This window comes from Haliotis asinina, chromosome 4 (assembly GCF_037392515.1).
Source record: "Haliotis asinina isolate JCU_RB_2024 chromosome 4, JCU_Hal_asi_v2, whole genome shotgun sequence".
Taxonomy (NCBI): Eukaryota; Metazoa; Mollusca; class Gastropoda; order Lepetellida; family Haliotidae; genus Haliotis; species Haliotis asinina.
Window position 1 is genome coordinate 46,930,600 of NC_090283.1, and position 26,081 is coordinate 46,956,680.

A 26,081-nucleotide genomic window follows, 5' to 3' on the forward strand; every position below is an offset into this window, starting at 1 on the left:
CCGACTGCTTGTTTTGCTATCCATTAGGCTTCGATGACAGCACGTTGAGTCGTACAACCCATGTAAACAAAGGATCTCTCTCAGAGGGGGTGTAATGTAAGTAATGTAAGATTACACATTGAAATACGTATTAGGTTACGTAAGCCCCAAACTTTCATTTGTTAATAGTTTAACGTGTATTTTTAATGTATGACTAGATGTACTTAAATTGCTGACAGCTAAAGGGATGGTGTAAATCCACCTAGGGTCTATGCAGAAGGCAAGTGTACTGTATGTCCCCATGGTCCCTGGTATGGTGATCGTCCTTCAGTTGTTGGCGATCTGTAGCCAGTGTTTTACTTTGTATTGTAATTCTTTAATTACTCTGTTTTAGTTTTACATGCCAGTTTCATATTCATATCTGTGATACTTTAATGTTTTCTACTGTCGTTGACAGGTTTTCCTTTCAGAATGTTTTCATCTTCAGAATATTTTCATCTCTATTGTTCAAATTGCTACTAACGCACTCACACACTATTCAATTTTGTTTCGTATGCAATCAACTCTTGTTTTAATTAACATCCGCTAAATATGAATTAAAGACAAAGAGAAACTCGTGATAGCATGTGTGGTTTGGCATTGTAGATATGACTTAATATGGATTCATAATGTATATAGTGAACATTTAATATGGTTGAAACAGAAATCAGAGACAGAGGCGTGACGGTGACAGCTGATGTTAACTTCATCCTGCTGGGTAACCTATTACCTGAGCACCGATATTATGGTCATATATTGATATCCAATATTACATCTGTCATATCAGCAAGGTGTTGATATGTTATTGAATGTTTATTTGATTTATAGTTCCTATAACATGCAAGGCAAATGTGTCTATACCTGTGTGTTTCTCTGACTCTTTGAAGGTGTGTGTGTGGCTGTGTGCGTGTGCGTGTGCGTGTGCGCAATTTATTTAATTGAGTGGGTTGTCTGGTTGGGAAGAGTATGTGTTTCTTGTCGTTTCTTTGAATCTGCGTGTGCGTGCGTGCGTGTACGTGCCTGCGTACGTGGGTGGGTGTTTCATTTTGTTGGTGCCGTGATGTGGATTGCTTTGTTTATGTTAGAGCATTCGTAGAGGTGATCAAAGGATCAATGGAAAATATATTCATCAGGCTTTTCAGGGGATGTGCCATACTGACAGTGACGACGTACCGCATCATATTGTGTTAACACTAATATCATGACATGACACTTTGATGCATAATTCACACACTGTATGGTGCCCTACACGAACAATGCGGCCTCACAGCATTGTGTCAGTTTTTCCAGAGGCATGAATAAAGTCACGGGAGAGATCGATAAATTGTTCAGGTCAGCGAAACCAAAGTTGTTCTACCTACAGACGTTTCCTTTCAACAATCATCATACAGACCCTATCAATATCCAAAGTCAGTAAAGCATTCCACGAACGCCTGTAGTGTAGAATTGACAAAGGGATCATGGCTGAAAAACCGTGACTAAAGAATTTGAATAAAGTCATTGTGAGAACACTGTGATGATTAAACGAAGGAAGAGTGGGTAAAAACCGCGACTAAAACATTTTAATAACATCATTGAGACAAAAGAATATGACAAAAGGATTGAAACAAAGGGGTCATGGGCAAAGAACAGTTGCCGAACAACCGTGACCAAAGAATTTGAACAAACATAATTATGAGAAAAGAATGATGACTAGATGATTGCGACAAAGGGATCTTGAGCAAAGAACAGTGCCAGATTACTAAAGACTTTGAACAAAAGTAAAGAAAAACGTGAGTACAAAACCAAGTCAAAGAATCGTGACGAAAGAGTTACGGTCGTGGAATCATCGCGTGAAAGAGTTCTATGGTAAGAATATTATGGTAAATTGTTCTAGCTCCGATGAAAAGCACATCCTCGATATCTCCAGGGTACTCGTTACCATGGATGCATCTATGACTTAGCCCGATAATTTTATTACCTCCCTTTGCTGGCTCCGCATTTTCACAGTAGCCAGTCGGCTAAGGCGCCGTCACAATCGAACTTGCAATTGGAGGTAATGAATTCATCGGGCCGAGTCGTAGATGTATCCAGGGAGATTTATCCACCTGGAGATATTGAGGATGATGAAGAGATGATTCCAGCCAGAAAACACCAATACCCACTATACTTGTTGTCATGTCATTATCTGTATGGAGTATAACGGTGAATGAAATATACTCTTCCCAAAAGAAACGCATATGTGTATTTTCACAAATTTAAGCTGCTAACTTTACATCGGTACAACATATGTCATTCTGGATCACGATAAAAAAGAGCCACTGTTCAATAAATGAATCCCATTTGGGTGTTGTCTTCAATATCTGTTGTGGCCACCATGAGCCCCGCAACCGCTCTGAATAAACTGAAATAAGAATTTGAATTCGACATTGTGGAATTCTGGTCCATTCCTCCTGCGGTGGTTGTGACAGTTGACCTTACGTCCAGGGCGACGGGTGAGGTACATAGAGGTGGGGACTACGCCTAAATGCCGCGACTACTGCACATGGACGTGTCTAATGAAACGGCACGGACTGACATCTGTAGACATATATTTGTCGTGAGAGACGAGAGGATCGGGTGTTGAGGCTCGTTGAAACATATAATCGTATCTCAACTGCGTAGATCGATGCTCGTGCTGTTGATCACTGGATTATCTGGTCCAGACTCGATTATTCACAGACCGGCGCTATGTAGGTGGATTGTGGCTGCGTGCTCTGTAGAACTAACTCACTCACTCATCACACCATCTCGCCTCTTCCACCGAATCTGTCGACTTGTCGAATAACATTTTGGCGAAAAACGTCTTTGTAAACGGTGGTAGGTACGCTGCACATGTCCCGTCCCACCTACTCAGAGTATAATGGAGACATGTGTTGGTCGTAGAACGTGACATGAATTTCGGATGAACGCTGGCGGAGAAACAATCATCCTGCCCTTCACATTTAGAATGCTGAGTGAGTGGATACTTTCATCAGGAGACCATGCTCTACCGCGACACCGATTGTGAACACATCCTAAGAAACCAAGTGGTGAGTTCTGATCTAAGAGTTCTTTTACTCAAGGTTTCTGTTTCTGCAAACCATTCTCTTAATCTTTGTTGTGCAGCCACATGCCAGCAACGTGCGAGATTTTAGTCCTAATGGGAATCTAAATCTGCAGCAAAACGATTGTTCTATTTCAGACAAAATGAACAAGTACAACGGCAAATGACGCATTTTTCTGCTCACCTTAACGGGTTTAGTGTCTATTTAACAATGCACACAAAGGATAAAGATCTGGACCGAGTCTTAGTTTAAAGAAAACGTTGTGGATAATTTCATAGTTTTAAGTATAGCATTTCTTTATTATGAATGTTACATGTCATGTGATCACGAGGCCATCAAGAGTAAGCATAAGCTCATGTCAGTTAACAGTTTCAATTACAACATTCGCTTTTATTTTGTAAACACACTTAGTGGTGAATTTTCTATTGACTACACTCGCAAGGAGTCAATTCACTGCATTGTCGGGTCCATATTTATTCATTAATATTCTACATCCCATAACTGGAAGGAAAACTATTCGCTGTGCTATATCTACTTCCATGCTTGTATATTCTAATTCTATTCTAAGTACGAATTAAGTAGGGTAGCCTAGTGGTTAAAACATTGGCTCCTCACGCCGAAGACTCGGGTCCAATTCCCCACATGGTACAATGTGTGAAGTCTATTTCTGGTGTCCCTTTAGTGATATTGCTGGAATGCTGCTAAAAGTGGCGCAAAACCTCACTCACTCACACACTCACTCACTCCCTCACTCATTCACTCACTCACTCACACCTCCAGTCTATACATGTTGATCGAGGCTCCGTTCTACGTTTGCTGTTCAAAATCAAACCACGCAGTCAATTCAAACAGTTCGTTTATCCTGTATTTCAAATAGTATTGGTAAAGGGGGTCTTAAACCGTACTGGCAACTTTCCCCAATCCTCCCTCCTTCACTCACTCACTCACTCGCCTTTTCAGACGAAAATCCACGAACCGTTGCCCCTAGTGACATGTGGCCCATTTCTCGTCCCACCGTAGCTGGTGTGTCGGGTTTTCTTTGAGTGTGTGTATTTCATTTTATTACTGCAGGGATGCTTTTTTTATATTGTATTATTCGTAGAGGTGAGAGAGGCAAACACTATGAGGTCATAACAACGTATGTCCGTCTCTTTAAATAATAACAAATTTTGAGTGAGTGAGTGAGTGAGTTGAGTCTTACGCCGCACCCAGCAATAATCCAGCTATATGGCGGCGGTCTGTAAATAATCGAGTCTGGACTAGACAAGTTGTCAACCAAGTCAGAGAGTGACCACACGATTCCGTTAGTCGCTTCTTACGACAAGTAACAAATTTCGACAGATAGATGAATCATTGGAATATATCTTCAGCAGGCTTTTAATTTATTATATTGTATTTATTCTAACTTCATAACATGACACTTTGATGCATAATTCACTCTCAATGGACAACTGGTGCTTGTGACACACGGATTGTTCATTGAAGGATTGTTCTATTTCCGATAAAATAATATATGCAACGGCCAGTGACGCGTTTTTCGTCTCAACCTAACAGGTGTGTTGTCTGTTTAACAGTGCACACAAACGGGTAAAGATCTGGACCGAGTCAGAGCTGAAATGATTGGATGGTTTCGTAGATTTTAGTACAACGTTGCTTTATAGCATGTGATCTATGTGAGTTTAACGATGTGCAAAACTAGATGAAACTCTGGAGCGAGCCTGAACTGAAATGAGAGGTTGATTTCAGAGATTCAAACGTAACGCTGATTTGTTTCAAAGTCAATGTTTCATCTGTGGATAACAACAGTACTTCTTTTTTGTGAAAACCACGACGTTTTGGGGCGTATGCTTCATCAGGTGATGAAGCAGCATGAAGCAGCATGAAGTAGCATGAAGCAGCATGAAGCAGCATGAAGTAGCATGAAGCGGCATGAAGCAGCATGAAGTAGCATGAAGCAGCATGAAGCGGCATGAAGTAGCATGAAGCGGCATGAAGCAGCATGAAGCGGCATGAAGCAGCATGAAGCGGCATGAAGCAGCATGAAGCGGCATGAAACAGCTTGAAGCAGCACATGCTCCGAAACGTCGTGTTATTCAGAATAAAGAAGTTGACATCCATAAATCTTGGTTTTCCTTTCTTCTGCATACCACTTCTAAGATGTAATGTACTGTCACGACCGCAAATTCAGTTATTTACAGACTGCGGTCACATAGTTTTAAAACTATGGCAACTCTCTCCCTCGTCGTGAGAAAAACACCAAATATATTGAATATACCCTCAATCAGTTACAACCTGCAAAACATGGGGAAAAGATGTATTTTGAGTAGAAGTAAATATTCTCGGCCATGGGCCAAGATGTTTTTCGCCCATGGGTTAGATTTTTAAACACCGCTTTCAATTACGGAAAATAAGTCAATATGTTTCATGCTACTTATACACATACGTTCATTCATTTACAACCTCCAAAGCATTAATCTGGACGAAATTAGACATTCCCGCCCATGGACCACTGTTCTTTTCATCCTCAGCACATATTCATAACAACTACATGTTTACTTTTGTCAAATCCCTTGTGTGAGAGAGTGGCCGCAGTGCGAAGAATTTCTGGACTCTAGTGAGTACGGAATTAAATTGTGACGTGTTTTTACATATATTTTACATATTTATCATACACAGCAGATGCTTAAAAGACCTACTACAATAGCAGCACACACCGTCCAAACAACAGATGGATTGTGAACAAAAGGTGACCCAAATATCTACTGACGAATTTATTCATTTGTAAGCATTCATTAAAATCCCCGTTGACATTTTTTCTTCTGTAGCAAACATAACAATGCATCTCAGCAGTGTACAACCTGATATCACCTATCACTGTGTGGTTTGATAGGATTTTAGCCAATCGCAATTCGTTATGTTAATCACTCATAAACTGCTGCAATAGACAGAGACGTCAAGACAACCCCGTTTACGTGCAGTGAATATTTTATATACAGGTATGTAGGTCATTTTCACAGGCCAAAGCTCATATCTCCTACACATCTTGGACCACCATTGCGGTAAGTCAGTTAATAGTGCCACTTTCCTTTATACGCCACTCAAGCAGTGGAACGATTTTTTTAATGAATTAGATTTCGTTGTCCTTCCTACTATTTTTAAGAACAGAAAAAGTAGCTTCCATGTAACATAATGCACAATTATGAGATTGCATTTTTTCAAACTATACAAAGAAATACAGCCTTTAATCCATAGACCTGTATGGAGGGAAGAGTATCGATAGTTCGATACTGGCTACCTCAAACAGGAAGGCGTTACCTAAAAATACCAATCATTGCCACCTCTCGTGTTTGGAACCTAGGGGGTGGATGTTCGAGGTTAAACACTTGTATGTCATCATTACCAATCACTGCCATCAATGGTGTTTGGAACCACGGGGGTTTGATGCTTTAAGTTAAACACTGTCATAGTAATGAATCAAAATGAATCCAAATCCATTCGAACTGATACTTTCTGTGTGAGAATCTGAAAACCTCAACGTGGGGTTCCCCTGGAATGCAAACCGGCGGTTGAACCTCCTTCACCACCAACACCAATATAAGAAACTGCATTGGCTGACTGCTTGGGTTTTGTGTGTAAACGCCTTACTCAGCATCATTCCAGCTACATGTAAATAATCGAGTCTAGACCAGATAATCCAATGATCAACAACATAAACATAGATCTACTCAGTTAGGATACGATGACATGTGTCAAAACGCCAGCCCTTTTCGCCCAAGCCCGTTGGTCGTCTCCTACGACTGATGTTGTTAAAGACAGGAACTATTTAGGTATACCATGGAGGTGAGGAAACAGAAGCCCCGATCAGTTAACATGGAAATATGTGTACCAGTCTTGTGTCTTTTGGATAAACTACATTCTAAATCACTGTCATCTACTGTGGGTGTGGGTCAGTCACCGACATGTGTCTAACTTGTACGGAATCCCTTGTACAAAACCATATGGAAGTTGCAGAGACATATTCATGTCATACAAAGGCTGCCATCAATTGTACGGCAAATTACCTATGACTGAGGAGGGAGATGTACACTCACGTTCTCAGATTTGTGAGTAATTCAGTGATTAATTTCCAACTTGTACAGAGTTTCTTGTACAAATTCTACACTAAGCTGCAAAGATACTTTGATATCTCACAAAGACTGTCATTTATTTTACAACAAAATGGTTTCTTGACATGAAGGTTGAGTTTGTCATCCGATCTGACTGAGTAAGGATATGTGTACCCTCATTTGGGTTGGCTTCTTTGGGATTTGGTCAGCGTATTCTTCCAGACTGGATGGAATCTCTTCTTCAGCTTTTACAGTAAGCGGCAGTGATCTCTTGAGTTCATACAAAGGCTATCGTTTGTACAACCATATGGTCTTCCAGCCTGTGAGTGTTCTGAGAATGTACTTGATATGCATATAGAAAAATGTACATTCTCAATATCTGCTAATGTTAGATGTATTCACCGAATCTCTGTGTACCTTCCCATGTCTCAGGACAGTCGTTATGGTAGTATATTTAGAATGATTCGTGTCTAATGCGTCCACCTCTCATTATAGTTGAAACGAAAGACCCAGATGAGATTCCAGCATGTCCGACCGACGTGAGCCATGGGCATGGGTGGTGGTTGTAGCGTCACTTTGTGCGCTATTTCTGAACACGAGCCTCTCCTATGTTGCTGGCGTCATGCACGTGGCGCTCCTCGAGACGTTTCAAGATGACGTCACACTGACGTCATGGATCGGCTCTCTCTACTCCTGCATGTTTGCCCTTTCAGGTATTTTCACAGTAGAAGTATTGACTTAACGCTACACAAAGAATATTGCATTTGCCAGCTGTACTGTTCAAGGATGAAGAAGGTTTCGAAACAATCCATACGATATAAGTAAACCGTATTAAGTAAGGTTAAATATGGTCTTACAATATATATTTGGCTTAGGACAATCAGTTTCTTTAGCCATGATTATGACTCCAGACTTGCCAATGCCACACCTGTAGTCTTAGTAACGCGATCTCCACACGTGTTTCGTTCAGCCCACATTCGTAAGCTTACACGTAAAGTAACATAACAGAATGCCGTTTAATGCTGCATTGAAACAGCGCACTCATGAACAAGCCTTAAAGTGTTTTGATAGAAATTGGTAGCCGTTTGTCTGGCAGAAACGGATTTTGTTGAAGCCGAGGGACACCATTAGATGGTTCTTTGTCGTGCTTCCCTTCTCACGGATCGGGTGGTCAGGTTCACTGCCCTCATCGGTTCCTAATTGCGCAGAACGATGCTCAGGATGTTCACCACTGTATTGTCTGGTCCAGACTCTATTGTTCACAGACCGTCGTCATTTATAGGGTGAATATTGCTAACTGTGGCGTAAAAATACATTCACTCACACCCACTTCCCTTCACAACTTCATCTGGTGTTTCTCTGTTAACCAATTTTGAATTATTTTCAGCCCCCGTTGCCAGCTTCATCATCAACAGATGGAACTGTCGGTGTTGTGTCATAGTTAGTGGTGTGCTTGGCCTCGTAGGGTTTGCTTCCAGTAGCCTCGCTCATGATATACGCTGGCTCTTCCTCACATACGCCCTGATGGCGGGTAAGTACGAACAAGACAAGGGTGTGGGGTATGGGGTTTAATGTAACCGTACTTTTACATAAATGCTTATTTGTCAAATTATTACTGTTTTAAGCTGATTTAGAAGCAGGTCATGATTTATCATTTGATATATAGTGAACAACAAAAGAAACGCAACTTTTTCGGCCACGTTCATAAATAGAATATATCAACATGAACTTTTACTTTTATGAGATTTCCTTTTTTCATTTCCTATTCCCATATTTTATCTTTTATCAACATATCTTTTATCTTTTAACAAACAAACAAACATACACAAACACACACACAGAGTCAGAAAGAAGCATCTAGTCACCACATTATATTATAAATCAAGTAACATATTGTTATTATCATGGCATTATTCCCTTTAAGTTTTATTCTCTTTCTGTGTATTTGAATTTGTATTTCTAGGACTTGGCCAAGGGTTGTGTCTCACTGGGTGTTTGGTGCTGCTCGGCTTTTACTTCAAGAAGCAGACAAGTCTAGCCACGGGGATAGGAATAGCTGGGTGTGGACTTGGTAACTTCCTCCTTCCCCCTCTCACACAGCATCTGGTGGACGGGTATGGACTCAAGGGAGCCTTTCTGCTTCTTGGAGCATTGGCCTTTCAGTCTTGTGTCTGTGGTTTTCTCATGAGACCATCCCAGCATGAACGCCAAAGTCACGAGAGCAAAAAAGCAGATGGAAAAACCAGTCAGGAGAACCTAGCCTCAAGATGCCAATCCTGCTTCAACAAAATCCGCTCATGCTCTATACCACCCTTCCTAGACATGTCCTTTTCCTTGTATCTGTTAAGCGTTATAGTTTTCACAACTGGACTCTCTATCCAGAAGCTCTACCTGCCCGACTTCTTCATGAAACAAGGCTCTACCTTCCAAGACGCTTCTTCACTTGTATCATTTATTGGTATCGGTGGAATTCTGTCCAGGATTTGCCTCGGATTCGCTGCAACGGATCCCTCAATTGGACCATTGCTTCTTTACATAGGGGTCAATGGTCTGACAAGTGTTCTTGTGTACTTCCTATACTCATTAACTCGAACTCCTGTGTTAAAGATAGTATTTTCGTTTTGTTACGGACTTTATAATGGTGGCACCTGGTCCCTGTTAAACCCAATAACATATAACACCGTGGGAGTACAACATCTAGCATCAGCCATGGGCTTGGTGATGTTTACAAGCGGAGGTGGCTTCCTCGTAGGAGGGCCCATTGCAGGTAAGTCAGAGACTGGAATAGTTTTGGGTTTAATTCTCTAATTTGGAGCACTGTTGAATGATATAGATAATGACAGTTTGTCGTATCACCGAAATGGGCGACATTAGGAGTTGCACCTTAATTCTTTCAGAGCATTGCTGAATGACATAGATCAATGACAGTTTGCCGTATCACCGAAATGGGCGACATTAGGAGTTGCACCTTAATTCTTTCAGAGCATTGCTGAATGATATAGACCAGTGGGGGTTTGTCGTTTCCCCAAATAGGCGCCATTGCGAGTTGGACATGATGATTTAAGCAGAAACATGCTGAGCATTGTCGTTTGCACGAAGCGCACACCCTATACGTAATGTTATGGCTATTCAAAGCACTAAGTACCTGTATGTGTTTTAAGAAAGACAGGGATGGGGGTCTAGGTCTTGCTGGGGGTCGGGGTCTTGAAAGACATTTATCAGTCATTGAATGGATCAGTTGCATCGTCCCGCCATTTGTTCTCGCAACTGTACCTGTGACCATCGACAACATTCCTCCACAAGCCCCTTATTTGATTTTCACAACATTGGTTACAAAATGAGGAAATGACGACCTTACAGCAAATATGATGAAAAGTACGGCAGAGTCAAATCCGCGGTCTTCACCACTTTGGCTTGACTATGAATTATGCATGGTCGGATGCATCTGCGACCAAATGATTTCCTGTTCATTTATTAACCTCTTTGTGTAATTAAAGAATGTCTGTGATGATGACTCGTGTAAATATTGTTCCAGAGCACAAGATGTCACTCTGGGCGGAATGGTAAAATACATGTATTTCGTGCAAATATGTTACGTGTTTATGAGGTTTCCGGAATTCTGGGGTCCACTGTGGAGTGCTACTCGTGAATTTGGATTATAACCCATTCTTCTCAATTTCAAACCAATGTATTCTTTTCATGATCATGGTTTGTCAGTTCCATACATGTACCCATTGCTAGCACCTATGGAATACACGTCATTACAATCTGTAAGAACGTTAGGCTTTTCTCTCCAAGTAAGTGGAAATGTCATGCTAGAAAACGAAAACCGTCTAACCACTCTCACTTTTTCAGGAATGCTGCTTGAGGCGACTGGACATTATCACACTACATTCATGTTTTCAGGTGAGAAATTCAAGGTATCAAAGTAAACAGGCTTTGTTGATGATGTTCCACATTGGATAAGGCAAATATACTCTTTATATTAGGGGGACCTGAACTTTCAATTTGTATAGGAATTATAATCGTTCAAAAACTGTTCAAAGACACATCTTATGAATGCACCACCGTTTCTCTTCGTCACCACCTCTAAACACTACACACGCATAGCCCCATGCACGTGTTTGACTTTGGGGGTGTTTAAGAAGGTCAATAATTTACTGTGGACCATTAATTTTGACAATCATCTTGTATCACACCGTTGTTAGTGTTTGATTCTGGTCATAATATCTGTTTGAGAATGAAAATCGTACACCATGGGAATTTCACGTCATACGCTAATCATCTTTCAAGAACGATTACTGTAGGAAGTAGAGATGCACTCTCAAATTACCCATTATTATAACATCAACATCGACTGACTCCGGTAGATACACCCACGCATTAATTAAGGACCACCCTATTTAGAAGATACAATGAGGTGCTGTGAAAACGTTAGGGCACTGCCATCAATGTGCTCCACCTATAGTTATTAAGTCGCTTTGTCCATTGACAGTTTTGCAAATACCATAACCTTTTCGGTTCTTTATGGCAGAATATGTTGATGAAAATGCGATGAGATAATCCCCTGCCGAAAATTATCAAATCAAACTTAAAAAGGAATAAAGTGTGAAAAGTGAATGCCATACGGACGGACGAGCGCTGTCTAATACTATATCCCTCGCTTCGCGTTAAAGTGAGTGGGTGAGAGAGTTTAGTTTTACGCCGCACTCAGCACTATTCCAGCTATATGACGGCGGTCTAAATATAATCGAGTCTGGACCAGACAATACAGGGATCAACAGCATGAGCTCGTAAATTAGAACCGATGAGATGGGTCAACTAAGTCAGCAAGCCTGACCACCCGATCCCGTTAGTCGCCTCTCACGACAAGCATAGTCGCCTTTTATGGCAAGCATGGGTTGCTGAAGGCCTATTCTACCCGGATCTTTACGGGTCTTCGCGTTAAAGGCGCAGCTGGCCATAAAAATATGGTGCTTAATTTATGCACGGGTGTATATATCCCATTTTTTTCAATCATCAATTGAAAACGAAGTTTTGAAGAGTATACATTGTATGTGAGTACAGTACGTGAGCTATACGGTTGCTCTGCCCAGCCGCACATTCCATGCTTGTGTACGCATACTATTAGTACGTATGATTAATCCTGAAACTCTGTTCACTTTTGTGGTCACGTCCTCGCATCCGACTGACCCCGCATCTGTGCCGTGAAATAACTTAAATACTGTTCACGCTGTGTTTAAAATTAACTCACTTCTAGCATCTTGTCAATATCTACATCGAATATTCTATCTGAACGTTCCACTTATCTCGAGTCTCTATCTCGAATGTTATTCTCTGTCTACATCAGCTCTGGCACCAACCTGCTACCAATTTTGGAAAGCCCATTTTTTGTATTCCCCAATATTTCTGGAATATTGATAGACGTAAAGCTAAAACTCACTCACTCACTCACTCACCTTCTCACTCACACACTCACTCATAATGATTTGTTTCGATTCAGGCTCCTGTTTTCTCCTGGCCTCCATATTTGGTTTACTGATGATCTGTGTGAGGTCCGAACCTCCAGACCGAGGCACACCACTTGCTACAACCCTACCGGAAAGCGAGGCCATGGAAGCTTAAATACGGTCGATATTTGTGTCAGCGTACTGAACCCGTTGTTAATCAGTGCACGGTGCAACCTTGCCAGTCGGAGTCTTCACAATCTGGAACCCTGCCTTCAGGACGACCCTCTTTAGCGGGGCATGTATGTATGTCTGGGACATTACACAGTCTCTCGTCAATCCGGACACTGGCAGATACGGAAACCTTACCTTCTGGACGACACACTTTGATATTGGATGCTTGCTTATTCGGGAATCCGGGTAAAACGTTGAGGGCGAATGTGTGTTTTCAAATTACAACTAAATAATCCGGACATTTGTTAATACGGGCAATTTAAATGTTAACGCTGCCGTGGGATACAACAGGACAATACACTGTATAATCTTGATACTTGTACATGTTACAGTGGAAATCCTTGATGATTCCCATTACTGGTGTTCCAAGATATATTAAGTCACCTCAATAATCCGGACATTTTCTAATTCTGACAAATTCAGTGGTGGTTCCACCATATATTTGTGTAAATAATTGAACTAACAGACTCCTCTGCGTATTTGTATATGGAGGTGCCTGGATTGAGTATGCCTGTGTTAAAAAAAACACACTTCGTGTGCAGGCCCTCCCAGAGTTGTCCAACCCCTTAGTACACAGTAGACAACCAAAAGAACCCTCGAATCCGTTGGTAAATGACCACATGGTTGGCACATGAATACGCGCCAGCACCTACTTGCGGATACAGCAACGTGCAGTAAACCTGGACAGTGTACTGTGACTATGTGTCCCAGTCCATCCAGCACTGAACCGTTGCCCCGTAAGGATGAGAAAACCACAAGAACTTGGTAAGCCTGTTGGCCGGACCAGTCGTATGATCCCCAGGGAGTTGAGATTAATAAAACGATAAGCCGTTTGAGATGACTTCCAATGATCGAGTGAAAACCAAAGCGTCTATGAGCAGCTCAGCTGGATAGTGATGCTGTGACGATATAATTAGAATATGTGTTTATGTAAACTGTGGCGATAAATTATATTACTTTTTGAATAAAGAATATGTAAAACGATGAAAACAAGGTATACCCTTACAAACGAAAAGCCGAACAACCCCCCCCCCCTCCACACACACACACACAAAAACAAAAAACAAAAAAAAACAAAAAAAAACAACACCAAAAAAAAAAAAAATAAATAAAAACAGAAAGAAAGAACGCGGAACAGATAATCCAATAATCCAAATGTAATGTTTTTGATTCGATGATGTTTGTTAACTGGTGTGATTCAGAAACGCAAAAGTTAAAGTTATAAACTGTTATCGGTTTATAGAATCATTTCTATATGGATACAAGAAATACTGAATACTGACTTGGCTGATACATTTCAGCGTATCCCTAGATAGATATTCATACTGTTGATCACTGGATTGTCTGGTCCAGACATGATTATTTACAGACTGCCGCAATATAACTGGAATATTACTGAGTGTGGCGTAAAAACTAAACTCACTCACTCACCATATATCTGACTCTGAGAATGTGAATGTGGGATGATGCTCAACCTAAACTATAGCTAAATACCACCAGAATTTGTACTTAACTGCGAAAGTGTAATACCAAATGTGCAACACTTAGCTCATTCGATTCTGTTTTATGAGTTTATGTGAGATAGTTTAGCATATTTAGCTCTGCTTGTTACATCAGGTTATTTACTGAGAAATATGATTTGAGTGTAATTAGTTTACATTAGTCTTTCTACCCTTTACACGGAAACTAATTCAGTCATGAAAACATGTTTTACTGTTAAAGTGTATTATATGAAGGTTAAGATGGTTGTCAAGGATCTGTGCTGACTTCCTATCAGGTGGGTATCTAGATGGAAGCAGCACCCTGGGACAGCTGGTATTGGCACCGGCTGCTTCGACCTGCTCCTGCTCCAGTTGTTACAACTGTGTAGCTCTTCAGCCATTTGTTTGAACACACATTTCATTAATTCATTTGTGTTACAGGTGCAGGAATTGGTATGTCTTCGGCAGTTTGGCTAGTTTTCTGAAGTTGCAAAAAATGACATTTCTATTGCAGTGGAAACGGTTATCAGTTATTGACCATACATAAACGCGCGCGATACGTTTCTGAATCCAAGAAACTGATTGGTCCACAGAAGAATTGTTTGGTCAATAAAACAATAATTGTTCAAATTGTGGTCAATTGTTTCATTACATCATATTAATATGTCACAGGAATACAAATATCAATCCCTTTTTTCAATAAGGTTACTCCTGCCCAAGGAGTTTTGCGTTATAATCTCTCTGTCTGGTTGAAAATGCTTCCATCCAGTTTGTCTCTTGACTAGTTATTGGGCAACACCACGTTTGGTGCTGTATGGCAGGGTAGTTCTCCAGTCAGTACTGTGGTTATACACCCCATTAGCAACCAAGGAAATAAAAGTAAATGTAATAACACAGGATATTTCACTGCAGTGAACATTAAGCTCTACTACACCGAATTAGAATCATTCGTTTAACAAGCAGTATTCAGGGAGATGTACGTGCAGATGTGGATGGTTGTATTGTGTAAGATTGTTGTAGGGTTTAAATGTACAACCCCCCAGTTATAAAAACTCGCAATATTTTGCGCTGTCCTTTTTAACATAATGACTTTAATTTTGTTTAATGTGACCACAGATACTTTTACTTTTATGCGGATTTGCGGCTGGTTTGTTTAGTTTCTTGTAGTTTCCAGGTTCTGCTACACTAAATAAACTTCATTGAGTTAGTGGATGTCATAAGTAAACTTCAGTTCTGATGGAAGCATATGACAGCCGTGACTGAATGATATTCTGCAAGATATTTATGTTTTTGTAAATCTAGTAATTACAAACTGACCTCAATTCACAATATCTAGTGCTGACGTTTTCACACGATGCCTAGGTAGGTGACATTTTGTGCGGGACCGGGGTGGGTGTCTGCAACTGCCTGTACTTGGAAAAGGAATTGTTTAACCTAGGCAAATGTTTTCGGTCTACAGTAGGTCTAAGTCCATACTGTGTATATATGCACACGCAATGACTTGAACCGCCCTGTTTTCTTATCAAAGAACATATAACGTTGATTGATAAATTGATAAGAAGGTGGGAGAATATTCAGTCGTTTTTGTATCTATTCCGACAATAAGGCAAGACTACGTGTACATGTAGCAGCTGCTGGGGAGTTATTTTTCACAGAAATAGTTTATAGATGTAATTTTGGTGTTGAGCAACATTGACGGGGCGATTTGTTTGCAAAAGTTACAACCCTGCAAATTAACTCCCTTTGATTGTACCAGTAGCCGCTGTAGTCGACTTTCCGTGAAACGTTAGTATCACTCTAAACTGATGAATGCAAACAGAAATGATCAGTGATAGGTAATTATAAATTTTGACAAACATAAGCATAGTTTGTGTTTGTGTAGTTACGTTATCAATCCCACAATCGTTCCTTAAATTTTAGTAGAGATGTTTTATCGTAATTGTACTCCTACAATTATAGAATCGTACGCCCTCCCCAAAAAGCTGCATTCGAGTCTGTTTAATATCGCATTTAACCCTTCAATCTAGACTGCTAGTCTAACACAGGGCCACAGTTTGTTAACTGATCGTAATGTGTAGCTGTGAAGAATACTTTTGTTCAAGTTGTGTAAATAATTAAATCCAGACGTTTAAAAGACCTATATTGTCGTGAAATATATTATTCTTTATTCGGTCCTATTTTTGTTTATATTTTTCTATCATTTCTTCAGCAAAAGGTAAATACTAGTATTAAATAGAATATTCCATGTATTGCTTGAAATTCCATGTATCTTGCATTGAGTGAGAGGGGAAATCCGATATATCATTTTCACTTTCTGTTTACCCGGACTCCATCTCTGTAGGAATTAAGATTTTTTTATGGATATCAACTTCTTTATATGAACACAACGTTTCGGAGTTAATGCTTACTCCTTCATCAGGTGACCCGATGAAGGAGTAAGCATTAACTCCGAAACGTTGTGTTCTCATATAAAGAAGTTGATATCCATTAAACAAAATCTTAATTTTTGTGTATTTCACTTCTAAATGCCCGTCAAAGACTTCCATCTCTGTACCTTGTTTCAAGGGTTTCTTTATTATGATACGTGCCCTCTGTTGCATTATTACATAGTTGGTAGTAGTACATCATGACTTTACTACAATAATGCGGTAATCGATAAACCATATATGCAAACTGCGTAAGTGTTGGCAGATCTTCAAATCTGGTTGTTGTCTTTACACTATTATACAAAATACCATCCTCGTGGATTCATTTACGCGATTCATGCAGGAAGTGATAAGTGAGCTAATATACACTCAAATGTTGTCTATGACATATAGATTTTAATGAGGCCCCATTGAGGTCGATCGTCATGATCCAGAAATTGGCCGCAATATCTTTACATGCTGAATCATGGACTGTGTAGAGAAGATGTTAACATGGTCGTCATATTATATAGCAAGGCTAAGGATGGGGGCCGTTGAGTGAGTGAGTGAGTGAGTGAGTGAGTGAGTTTAGTTTTACGCCGCACTCAGCAATATCCCAGCTACATGGCGGTGGTCTGTAGATAACCGAGACAATCCAGTGATCAACAGTATGAGCATCGACCTGCTCATTTGGGAACCGATTACATGTGTCAACCAAGTCAGCGAGCCTGACCACCCGATCCCGTTAGTCGCCTCTTACGACAAGGCGGCCGTTGATGTTTAATTAGCACTCAGGTGAAATATTTGCAACGACAGGTACGGATTTATGAGATCTAATCTACATTGCGTCCATCGATCAAATGGAAATAAAGGTAAAGTTATCTTGAATCTATTGATCACAAGGAGAATCAGTGATTATTACAAACAATGTGAGATAAGGCGGTTATTTACACATACAGACATACTTGGACAAGGACAATTTAAAGCACACGTATGTATTTATTTCATATGTATTTCTGTATATTACCATGTGTATTTCTGTATATTACCGTGTGAATGTCTGTATATTACTTTGTGTATGTCTGTATATTACCATGTGTTACGTCTGTGTATGTATTGATTGTATTATCGCCTAATGAGCCTTTACAATAGTGAAGTCTTACTTTCCTATCACACACGGGTTGAGAGAGAAAAATAACCTCATTCTATATATATCGGCTCATAGTGCATATTTTTAAAGTTACGTACTCCTCACATAAATAAATAAATAAATAAATAAATAAATAAATAAATAAATAAATAAATAAATAAATAAATAAATAAATAAATAAATAAACATAATTCAAATCACAAGTTCCTCCTTACCCGTTGACGTATCATGCACTCACCGTAAAGTTTATAGTGTAATACAATACATGTATGTATTCAACTAAGACAATAACGAACATTTCACTGTGGTTTCCAGCGTTGTTTATATGTCCATCTGTCAATGCACGGACAGAATTTAAATATAGTTTTGTTAGGTTCTACAGTGGAATAAATGAATTCTCTTCATACCAACCTCAGAACGTTGCACTGGGTAAATTAACATTGCAGTTTTAATAGGCTACACGTGCTAGCGATGAGACGTGTCTCACTCTGAGCGTGCGTGTTTGAATCCCGACTGAGGCTAAATCCCCCCCACCCACCAAGTACTAGAAGCTGAGAAAATATAATCCTAAATTTGACATATGTTCCATTTGAAAATGTTAAAACGTGTGTTTGTCACACCGAAGACCAAGGTTCAGTCCTCCACATGGGTACATTGTGTGAAATCCAAACTCACTCACTCGCTCATTCACTCACTCCCAAAAATAAGTCGTGTGTAGATTTGAAATACTTGTCATTAACAACAGAATTCTGCTAAATGGGAAAACAAAGCATTCTGTGCGCTTTATTTTGTTTCTGTATATATGAGTGAAACGAGAATATTCTATGTCCGCTTCAATCACTTTCATCGTATTTCTTCACTTCCGTCAAATAAGGAGTATGTAGATTCACAACAATATGCATGTGTGGATTTAAAACATTTGTATTTTAGAGATGAAACGAAATAAAGAAACAAATTCATGATTTGAAACAACTTTTGATGAATTTTGACATTTTCAAGACGTATGAAATGTATGATAAACTGGTCAGCTACTGCTGAATAATAATGATAACAATAGTCATTTGTGGATGTAAGTTCTTTCTAATACACAAGAGAATCCAATCAAGTAGAAAAACAACATATTTAACTGATCGCGTTACATTCTTGTGCACAACAAACAGCATTCACAACTTTTATGTCTGCCTCAATCACTTCAATTACATAAATAATTCACACTTACACGTCTACACAGTGTCATGTTTATTTTATTGTTTATTTCAAGGCGTCATAGATAAGTGACTTCTTGGTGTCAGTCATGTTGATATCTGCCCCACTTTTCACCTTCATGTTGACTGTGTAATTACCTGGCGAACCAACACCAAACATGGGATGGAGAGACTCGCTAAACTCAACATCCACCTTGGCTAAAACAATCTCTCTGTCCAGGTCGATGAAGGCGAGTCTCCCCCTCCCCACATCCAGCACAACGCCATAGTGGAGGGTGGCCTGTGTGCCGGGTATGTCAGACATTGTGTTAGTGTAACATTTCCCCCCTTCCCCCTGCTGACACACCCAGGTACAAAGACTTACCTGGTGTGTGGTACAGCCCACTACACTGACACACCATGACCGGCCCTGTCGAAAAACACACCACGAACTGTCCACGTGACTCTCCTCCGCCACGCCCATCTCCAGGACAAGCCACCCCAAGCCTCCACGCACGACACCCACTCTAGACTGTGTCTCCCAGTATCGTGGAATGTGGGAGGCTGGGGTGACAACAGAGCGGGGTGGCGGAAGGGGGATAGGGGTGGAGGCACACGTACCCCAGTATTCCCGTAACCTGCCGCTGTGTCTGCGTTGTCTGGAGGCCGGCGAGTTCGCCAGCTGACCGTCTGTAGTTACGTGGCATCTGTCAGTGTTGGCTCGAGCAGCGTCCAGTTGTAGTCGAGGACCTAGAAATATACATTTTGTTTACAATTTAACAAATTTCCCGACTTCAGACAACAACTTAGTCATGTTATTGGCAACCTCGTTTCGATGTTTACAAAACAGCGGATTGAATATCGGCGCCATTTTTTTATCTGTGTAGGAATTGTATTAACACCGTCACTAAAATACACATACATGTATTTATTCTGTGAAATTATGTGTATGCGTATTGTTATTACTTTTCGTACACTTTTGTAATGACTGACACTGAAATAAACACTCCATAAAACATTTTGTCAGAAATTGTCACTTGAGCTGGTTTACTGTCAGCAGTCAGAAATAGACATTTTCTAAACAATAGAAATAGACATTTTCTAAATAACAGAAAATAAAAAGCAGTTGTTGGAAGATATTTTAACAGATATTCTAAGCTAACAAAGATAATAAAACAAATTTGTGGTGTTTTAGGCCCCTGTGTTAGACATTATACAACGGAACAGTCAACCAGTAAAAAAGGTAGTGTGTGTCCGCATTAGTTTGCACATTCATATGTCTCCCTAAAAACTAGAAATACAAGTTGTCAACACCGGTACAAACTCTCAGTCCCTCCCGTGGCTTGTACGTTTATCATCAGCTCTATACCACGGCACATTGTCTTAACCGGATTTTATTTCTTCAGTCCCAAAGAATGCCGGTTTAGGCAGCTTTCGCTGTATAGTGTGGGAACAAATTCCAACCTAGGAGTCCCTAGGATAGACAGAACTCTCTTGGGTCGGGATAAAAGAAGTATAACTATTCAACCGGAGCGAATACAGATGTGGTTGTGTAAACACGTCAGTGGCCAGTTGTAGAGACTCTCATATTACATAAGATGTCCTCCGTGACACCCTGGCTAACATTCTGTGGTCTCCTCGGCTAAACCCGAGTGGAATGTTCATGGTCGTATCTCCAGTCGGAAACATATTTTCATGGAAACCAATCAGGAAACACATGAAAGGACAAGTGGCCTTTGCTTGAAGACCAAACCTTACCAAAAGGCGGACATCACTACACCTTTCGCTATAGTGAGTGTTTAAAAGACGGACATGACCACACCTAGAGCTATAATGAGTGTACAAAGGCAGATATCTCCATACCTAGCACTATAATGAATGTTCAAAGAGTGGTCACCATTACGACATCTAATAAAACGGCCTGCGGTTTAATTATCAGATTTTAAGACAAAATCCAGTACCACAGCCCGTAGTCAGAAGATGAAAAGCCTGAATACACCCAGTACTATGTCCTTTGTTCGGAAGGTGAGAATCACTAAAACACGAACGCTATCGGACTCTACTGGAACACAATGTCCACACTGAGTTAGAGTTTCAGCGGCACCTCGTGTTTAAACGTCCGGTAAGAGCGTTTCAAACAGTAATCTAACCACAACGACATTACTTTGACATCAACGACATCAGCATCGCCAAGCACTAAACTGATTATACTCACACTGCAGAGTCATCGTAGCCCCTGTTTCTGTTTCCAGACTGTACGTTTTAGTCCCCGCTTCTTCAAAGTATTTCCAAGCTTCAACAACAAAAATAGCTGTGCTCAAACACATTAAAACATAATCAATACCTTCGATGGCTGGAACTTTCTTTGTTTCAAAGTGAGAGGCACAACAAAATATCTGCCATGACAAATCTGGATCCCTTTAATCTCAATACAGTCACATTTCAACATTCATTCACGTAAACTTCTCCCCATTACAATCGGATATTGATAATGTATTAGATATTTGCCCATGAAGTGTACACCTGTCACAGAATCATATCAGCATTAAAAGACAAGAATATGTTAAAAATATATTAATCACCGAGACATCCTTTGGACATACATTTTATGAGGCCTTTATCTGCCCATTCCAATCTATTTCAGTTAAGACCATAAAGGAGTTAGAGGTGTGTTCTTCTGATAATACGGCACAACAAATAAAGGGGCATATACAGAAACAATATTTTCCATTGCTACTTTTTCCAAAACATTCTAAAGTTGTTCTCACCAAACTGTGGTAATGGTGCTGGATCGGTAGCAACCTCCGGAAGTTTCAGCTTGAAACAAAAGAATATATTTAAATGTCGCACCTCAAGATTCACAAAGCAGTAGGCTTGTTTCACTTCTAATATACACGCTCGATACGTACACAGGTGTTAATGTTTATTGAGTAAGTGAATCTAGTTTTACGCCGCACTCAGCAATAGTTCAGCTATATGGTGACGGTCTGTAAACAATCGAGACAATGCAGTGATCAACAGGATGAGCATCGACCTGCGCAACTGGGAACCGATGACATGTGTCAACCAAGTCAGCGAGTCTGACCACCCGATCCCGTTAGTTGCCTCTTACGACAAGTATAGTCGCCTTTTATGGCAATCATGGGTTGCTGAAGGCCTCTTCTACCCCGGACCTTCACCGGTCTATTAATGTTTATTACCTCGGAGAGTACGTGACGTATGTAAGCAAGCTTACTTAGAAGTTACTTACATGCTTGAGTGTGCTCGCCATGTCCATCCGAGTGATGTCATCTGTCTGTATACCCCTGTCTGTAAATTAACCCACAGCTGTTACAAATCCGTCCAGTTATGTTTATTAGAAAAGAACAAAACGAGCATCAGCGCACCATTTTAAAGCCACATTAAATAAATGGTCAAGAGAAACATCTACAAGCTATCAATTTTTCTGACAAAGTCTAAACAGAAATACTTGACACTATATTAGGAAATGCTCAACAAATCAAAGATATATATATATATATATATATATATATATATATATATATATATATATATATATATATATATATATATCTCCTGTGAGAGAAGTAAGTACCGTTCAATGTGTGTTCACATAGGAGCTCTTTATACTCCCGACACCAACACACAGACTATAGGGTAGGTGGGAGAGCCAAGGAGAAGGAAGAGACTGGTACGGGTAGGAGATACAGCCCACTACGGAGAGGAGCATGGGAGGAGAGAGGGACTAGGGTGGGTAGGGGAGAAACATGTACGGGTTGGAGGAAGCCAGTTATGTGTAGGTAAGAGGAGAGGCGGGTACGGGTAGAAGGGAGAGTCGGAGATGAGAGTGGTTTGAGGGAGGGCATCGAGGAGACTGGTGTGTGCGAGTACAAACGGGTACGGGTACGGGTACGGGTAGGATTTAGACAAAGGGATGACGTAGACGAGGACGGGGGTTTGGGTGCGAGTTGAAAGAAGAAGCAGGGCGTTGTAGAGAGAGAGAAACACAGATATGAAGAGTGAGAGACCGGTACGACTAGATGGGAAAGTCGTACAGGCAGGTACGAGCTGGACTGTGAACAACGGTATGAAGGAGAGGTGGGTAAAAGTAAGAGGGAGGTTTGTGAACGAGAGAAGGAGAGGCGGATACAGGTCGGAGCTGAGAACAGAAGGAAGTGGAAGTGGGAATCGGGTACACAACATAGTGTCTCCTTCCATGCCATGTCCCTTGTCCTACCTATAACAATACTATCCTGTTTCCCACATTTAGTGCCAATTTCAACTGGTGACTATCTATCGACCCGCAACTCCTGGATCTGCAAACCCGACTACACACGGACGCTTAATGTAGAGATCTGTCTCACTGATCCCTTGGTCAGTTACGCATTTAAGATAACAAGTTCTGCATGTCATGTGACGACGATAACGCCCACTTCATGCTCTACAATCGACGGCAATGTACACCTCAATGTCGTCTGCTGTCAGATCTTCCAGTTTGATCCTTAGAAAGAGACGGAATCTGTCTAACCCAAATATTTGGCACTAATTTCACTGATTCACTGTCATAGCGTCAGGTAGAGTAGTCCTCGTTTGTAAGTTCAAACTTACATGCATCATGCACAACACACAACGAGGAGTGGGGTCTGATGTGTGAGTGACAATGAAGGGTTTACTTGTTTGCCATGACGTCTGATTGGCAAAACTTAAATCAAGGTCCACATAGACATTACATACACTATGATACTCACGTGTGTATTTCGCTGATTTACACTGCAAATATATCTTTTTGCAGACACCTTAATCGGAACATGTGTCGACGGTGCAATACACACCCCCATCCGGAGGTTCGCCTTCCTTCTTATACAGGGTGATATGTCGGTGTCACGTGATGGTGATAAAGACTGTAACATGAAACCTAAACACAAAGCCCATGGACTGTAAGGAGACAGCCGACCTGCACATCTGTACATCTGTAGGGTCGGTGGGGTAGCCTAGCAGTCGTTCGTCACGCCGAACACTTGGGTTCGATTCTTCACATCGGTACAATACTCGAAGCCCATATCCGGTGTCCCCCTTTTTGAGCGTAAACTTCTATTCTGGCGTGCCTTTATTTACTGTTTGCTTTTAAAAATAATAGTCGATTTGGTAAAGAGACAATGAATGCAGAGCACATTTTGATCATTTTAACTATCAACTTCACAATATTTTGCTATACTTAAACAAACAAGCAGGAATGTACTAGATAGATATTATATGACTAGTTTGTGATTTAATTATTCTTGAACTGTTGCGATAAACGTTTACTGCAAACATTGTCTAGAAGTCATGTTGTAGACCTTGCGCTTTCATTTAACGTATGTTGCCAACTTGTAACAGTTAACAATCACCTTTCATCACTAATCACATCAAGTTGTTATTTGAAAGTAACAGACGCCAATGTTTGAGACAATAAGAACACTGTCTTTGTTCCCAGCTTGAACATAATTTCAAAATAAACCTTAGTCATTCGATTCTTCGTGTAACGAGTGTTATTAAGTAATAACCATTAACAATTCACGATTACTAAGTTTTTTGAAAGGTAATCTCTATTCTCTGATTACACGATGCCATTTATTTAACCTCTATTCTCAATTTGAGAAACTCAGAACAACTTCCTAGGTGATCCATATTTCAAAACGGAACTCGTGGAATCTCAAAACAGTTCTGATTAACTAATTGTTTTGTTCATCTTGTAAACTGTATATCGTATGTTTCTGTAACGGAGGTTTTTTTTCCAATGCATAGCAGTCACCGTTGCAAGGAATTGTGTAATGTTTAATGAATTTGTGTTTGGTATGTATGAATATCTTGGTAAACCACTGTTTGCAGCAAATGGCAAAGGTTCATAAAATATTCCTTTTGTAAGCATGGGGTAGTGAAGAACGTTTAATTCTTAACCATCATTTTTACATAACAAAACATGTTCGGACGTTGACGTATATTTCTGTTCGTTGTCTTTCGCTTTAAGAAACACTAAACATGGTTATAAACTTAGGAGATAAACATATTGTGTTGAAAATCAGATGTATATAATGAAATTTTTATAATAGCTCTAAATTTAATTAAAAACCGGACGCGTTTATTGGCTTCGGTACCAGTCTCGTTTGTTGTCCCTAGTCTCCCACTGTCCTCTCTCATTTATGCACCAGTTGTTATACAACAATATGTTGTTGTTATAGTTAACCCGCTGTTTGTCTTGTTGTATTCACTCTTAACTTGATAACGACGTAAGAACCTACATCGACCCATGCAATAAATAAGAAGCTGTCATAAATACAGTTGCATGTTTCATTTTTGAGTCACCCACTTTTACAATGCCAATCAAACAATGCTTCACTGTGTTGTGCAATAAAATACACGGAGAAACGTTAAGAGTCACGTATTTTTTAAAACTTCTTATGTATTCTCTTATTGATATTCATTATATTCATGTATGTTTCAGTTATGTTTCAGAAAAGTGAACAGTTTGTGAATGTTGTTTCTTCAGTAACCTGTTTCTGCCAGTCAGATTAAGGACAGCACTGGCACAAACATAACAAAGCTGTGTTGCCTGTGGCAGACACTGGCGACCAAAATGTACGTGTACAGTTTTATTGAGAAAGTGCTCTAACTGATATTCATTGCACAATAAAGCATGGAAAGAAAAATCAGGACTTGTCACATGTGGCTGGCGCTTATGAGTTATGATTTATAGCATTAACGGCAAGACTGATGCACACTATAATGGGAATTTGAAAACTTGAAATGTCCAGATACTTATACTGCCACACACACAGTCTTTGCTTGTGTAGCAGGGCGTTGGGTAATCCCACAGATGACATCCTTACCTTGTCCCAGCACGGGACTCGAAAATTTTGTGGCCGCTACACTTGCAGGCCTTGTCAGCTAACGGGATCGAACGGTCAGGACTCAGGCTCGCTGGATTGATTGATGCATGCCTCCCCGGCTGGGT

At 40.3% G+C, this 26,081-nt stretch overlaps 2 protein-coding genes across 2 annotated transcripts; one reads left to right on the forward strand and one right to left on the reverse strand.

Moving 5' to 3' along the window:
* Nucleotides 1-7,715: 7,715 nt before the first annotated feature.
* On the forward strand, nt 7,716-12,814 carry LOC137282784 (monocarboxylate transporter 12-like). The gene is made up of 5 exons (XM_067814574.1): nt 7,716-7,902; nt 8,577-8,720; nt 9,153-9,956; nt 11,045-11,095; nt 12,693-12,814. The coding sequence occupies exons 1-5, from the start codon at nt 7,716-7,718 to the stop codon at nt 12,812-12,814; spliced, it is 1,308 nt and encodes a 435-aa protein (XP_067670675.1).
* A 5,997-nt stretch (nt 12,815-18,811) lies between these two features.
* On the reverse strand, nt 18,812-22,393 carry LOC137281604 (uncharacterized). Its single transcript, XM_067812941.1, has 4 exons — nt 22,341-22,393; nt 21,859-21,907; nt 21,306-21,383; nt 18,812-19,840 (listed from the first exon to the last, which is right to left on the reverse strand). The coding sequence occupies exons 1-4, from the start codon at nt 22,365-22,367 to the stop codon at nt 19,158-19,160; spliced, it is 837 nt and encodes a 278-aa protein (XP_067669042.1). The 5' UTR covers nt 22,368-22,393; the 3' UTR covers nt 18,812-19,157.
* Nucleotides 22,394-26,081: the final 3,688 nt, after the last annotated feature.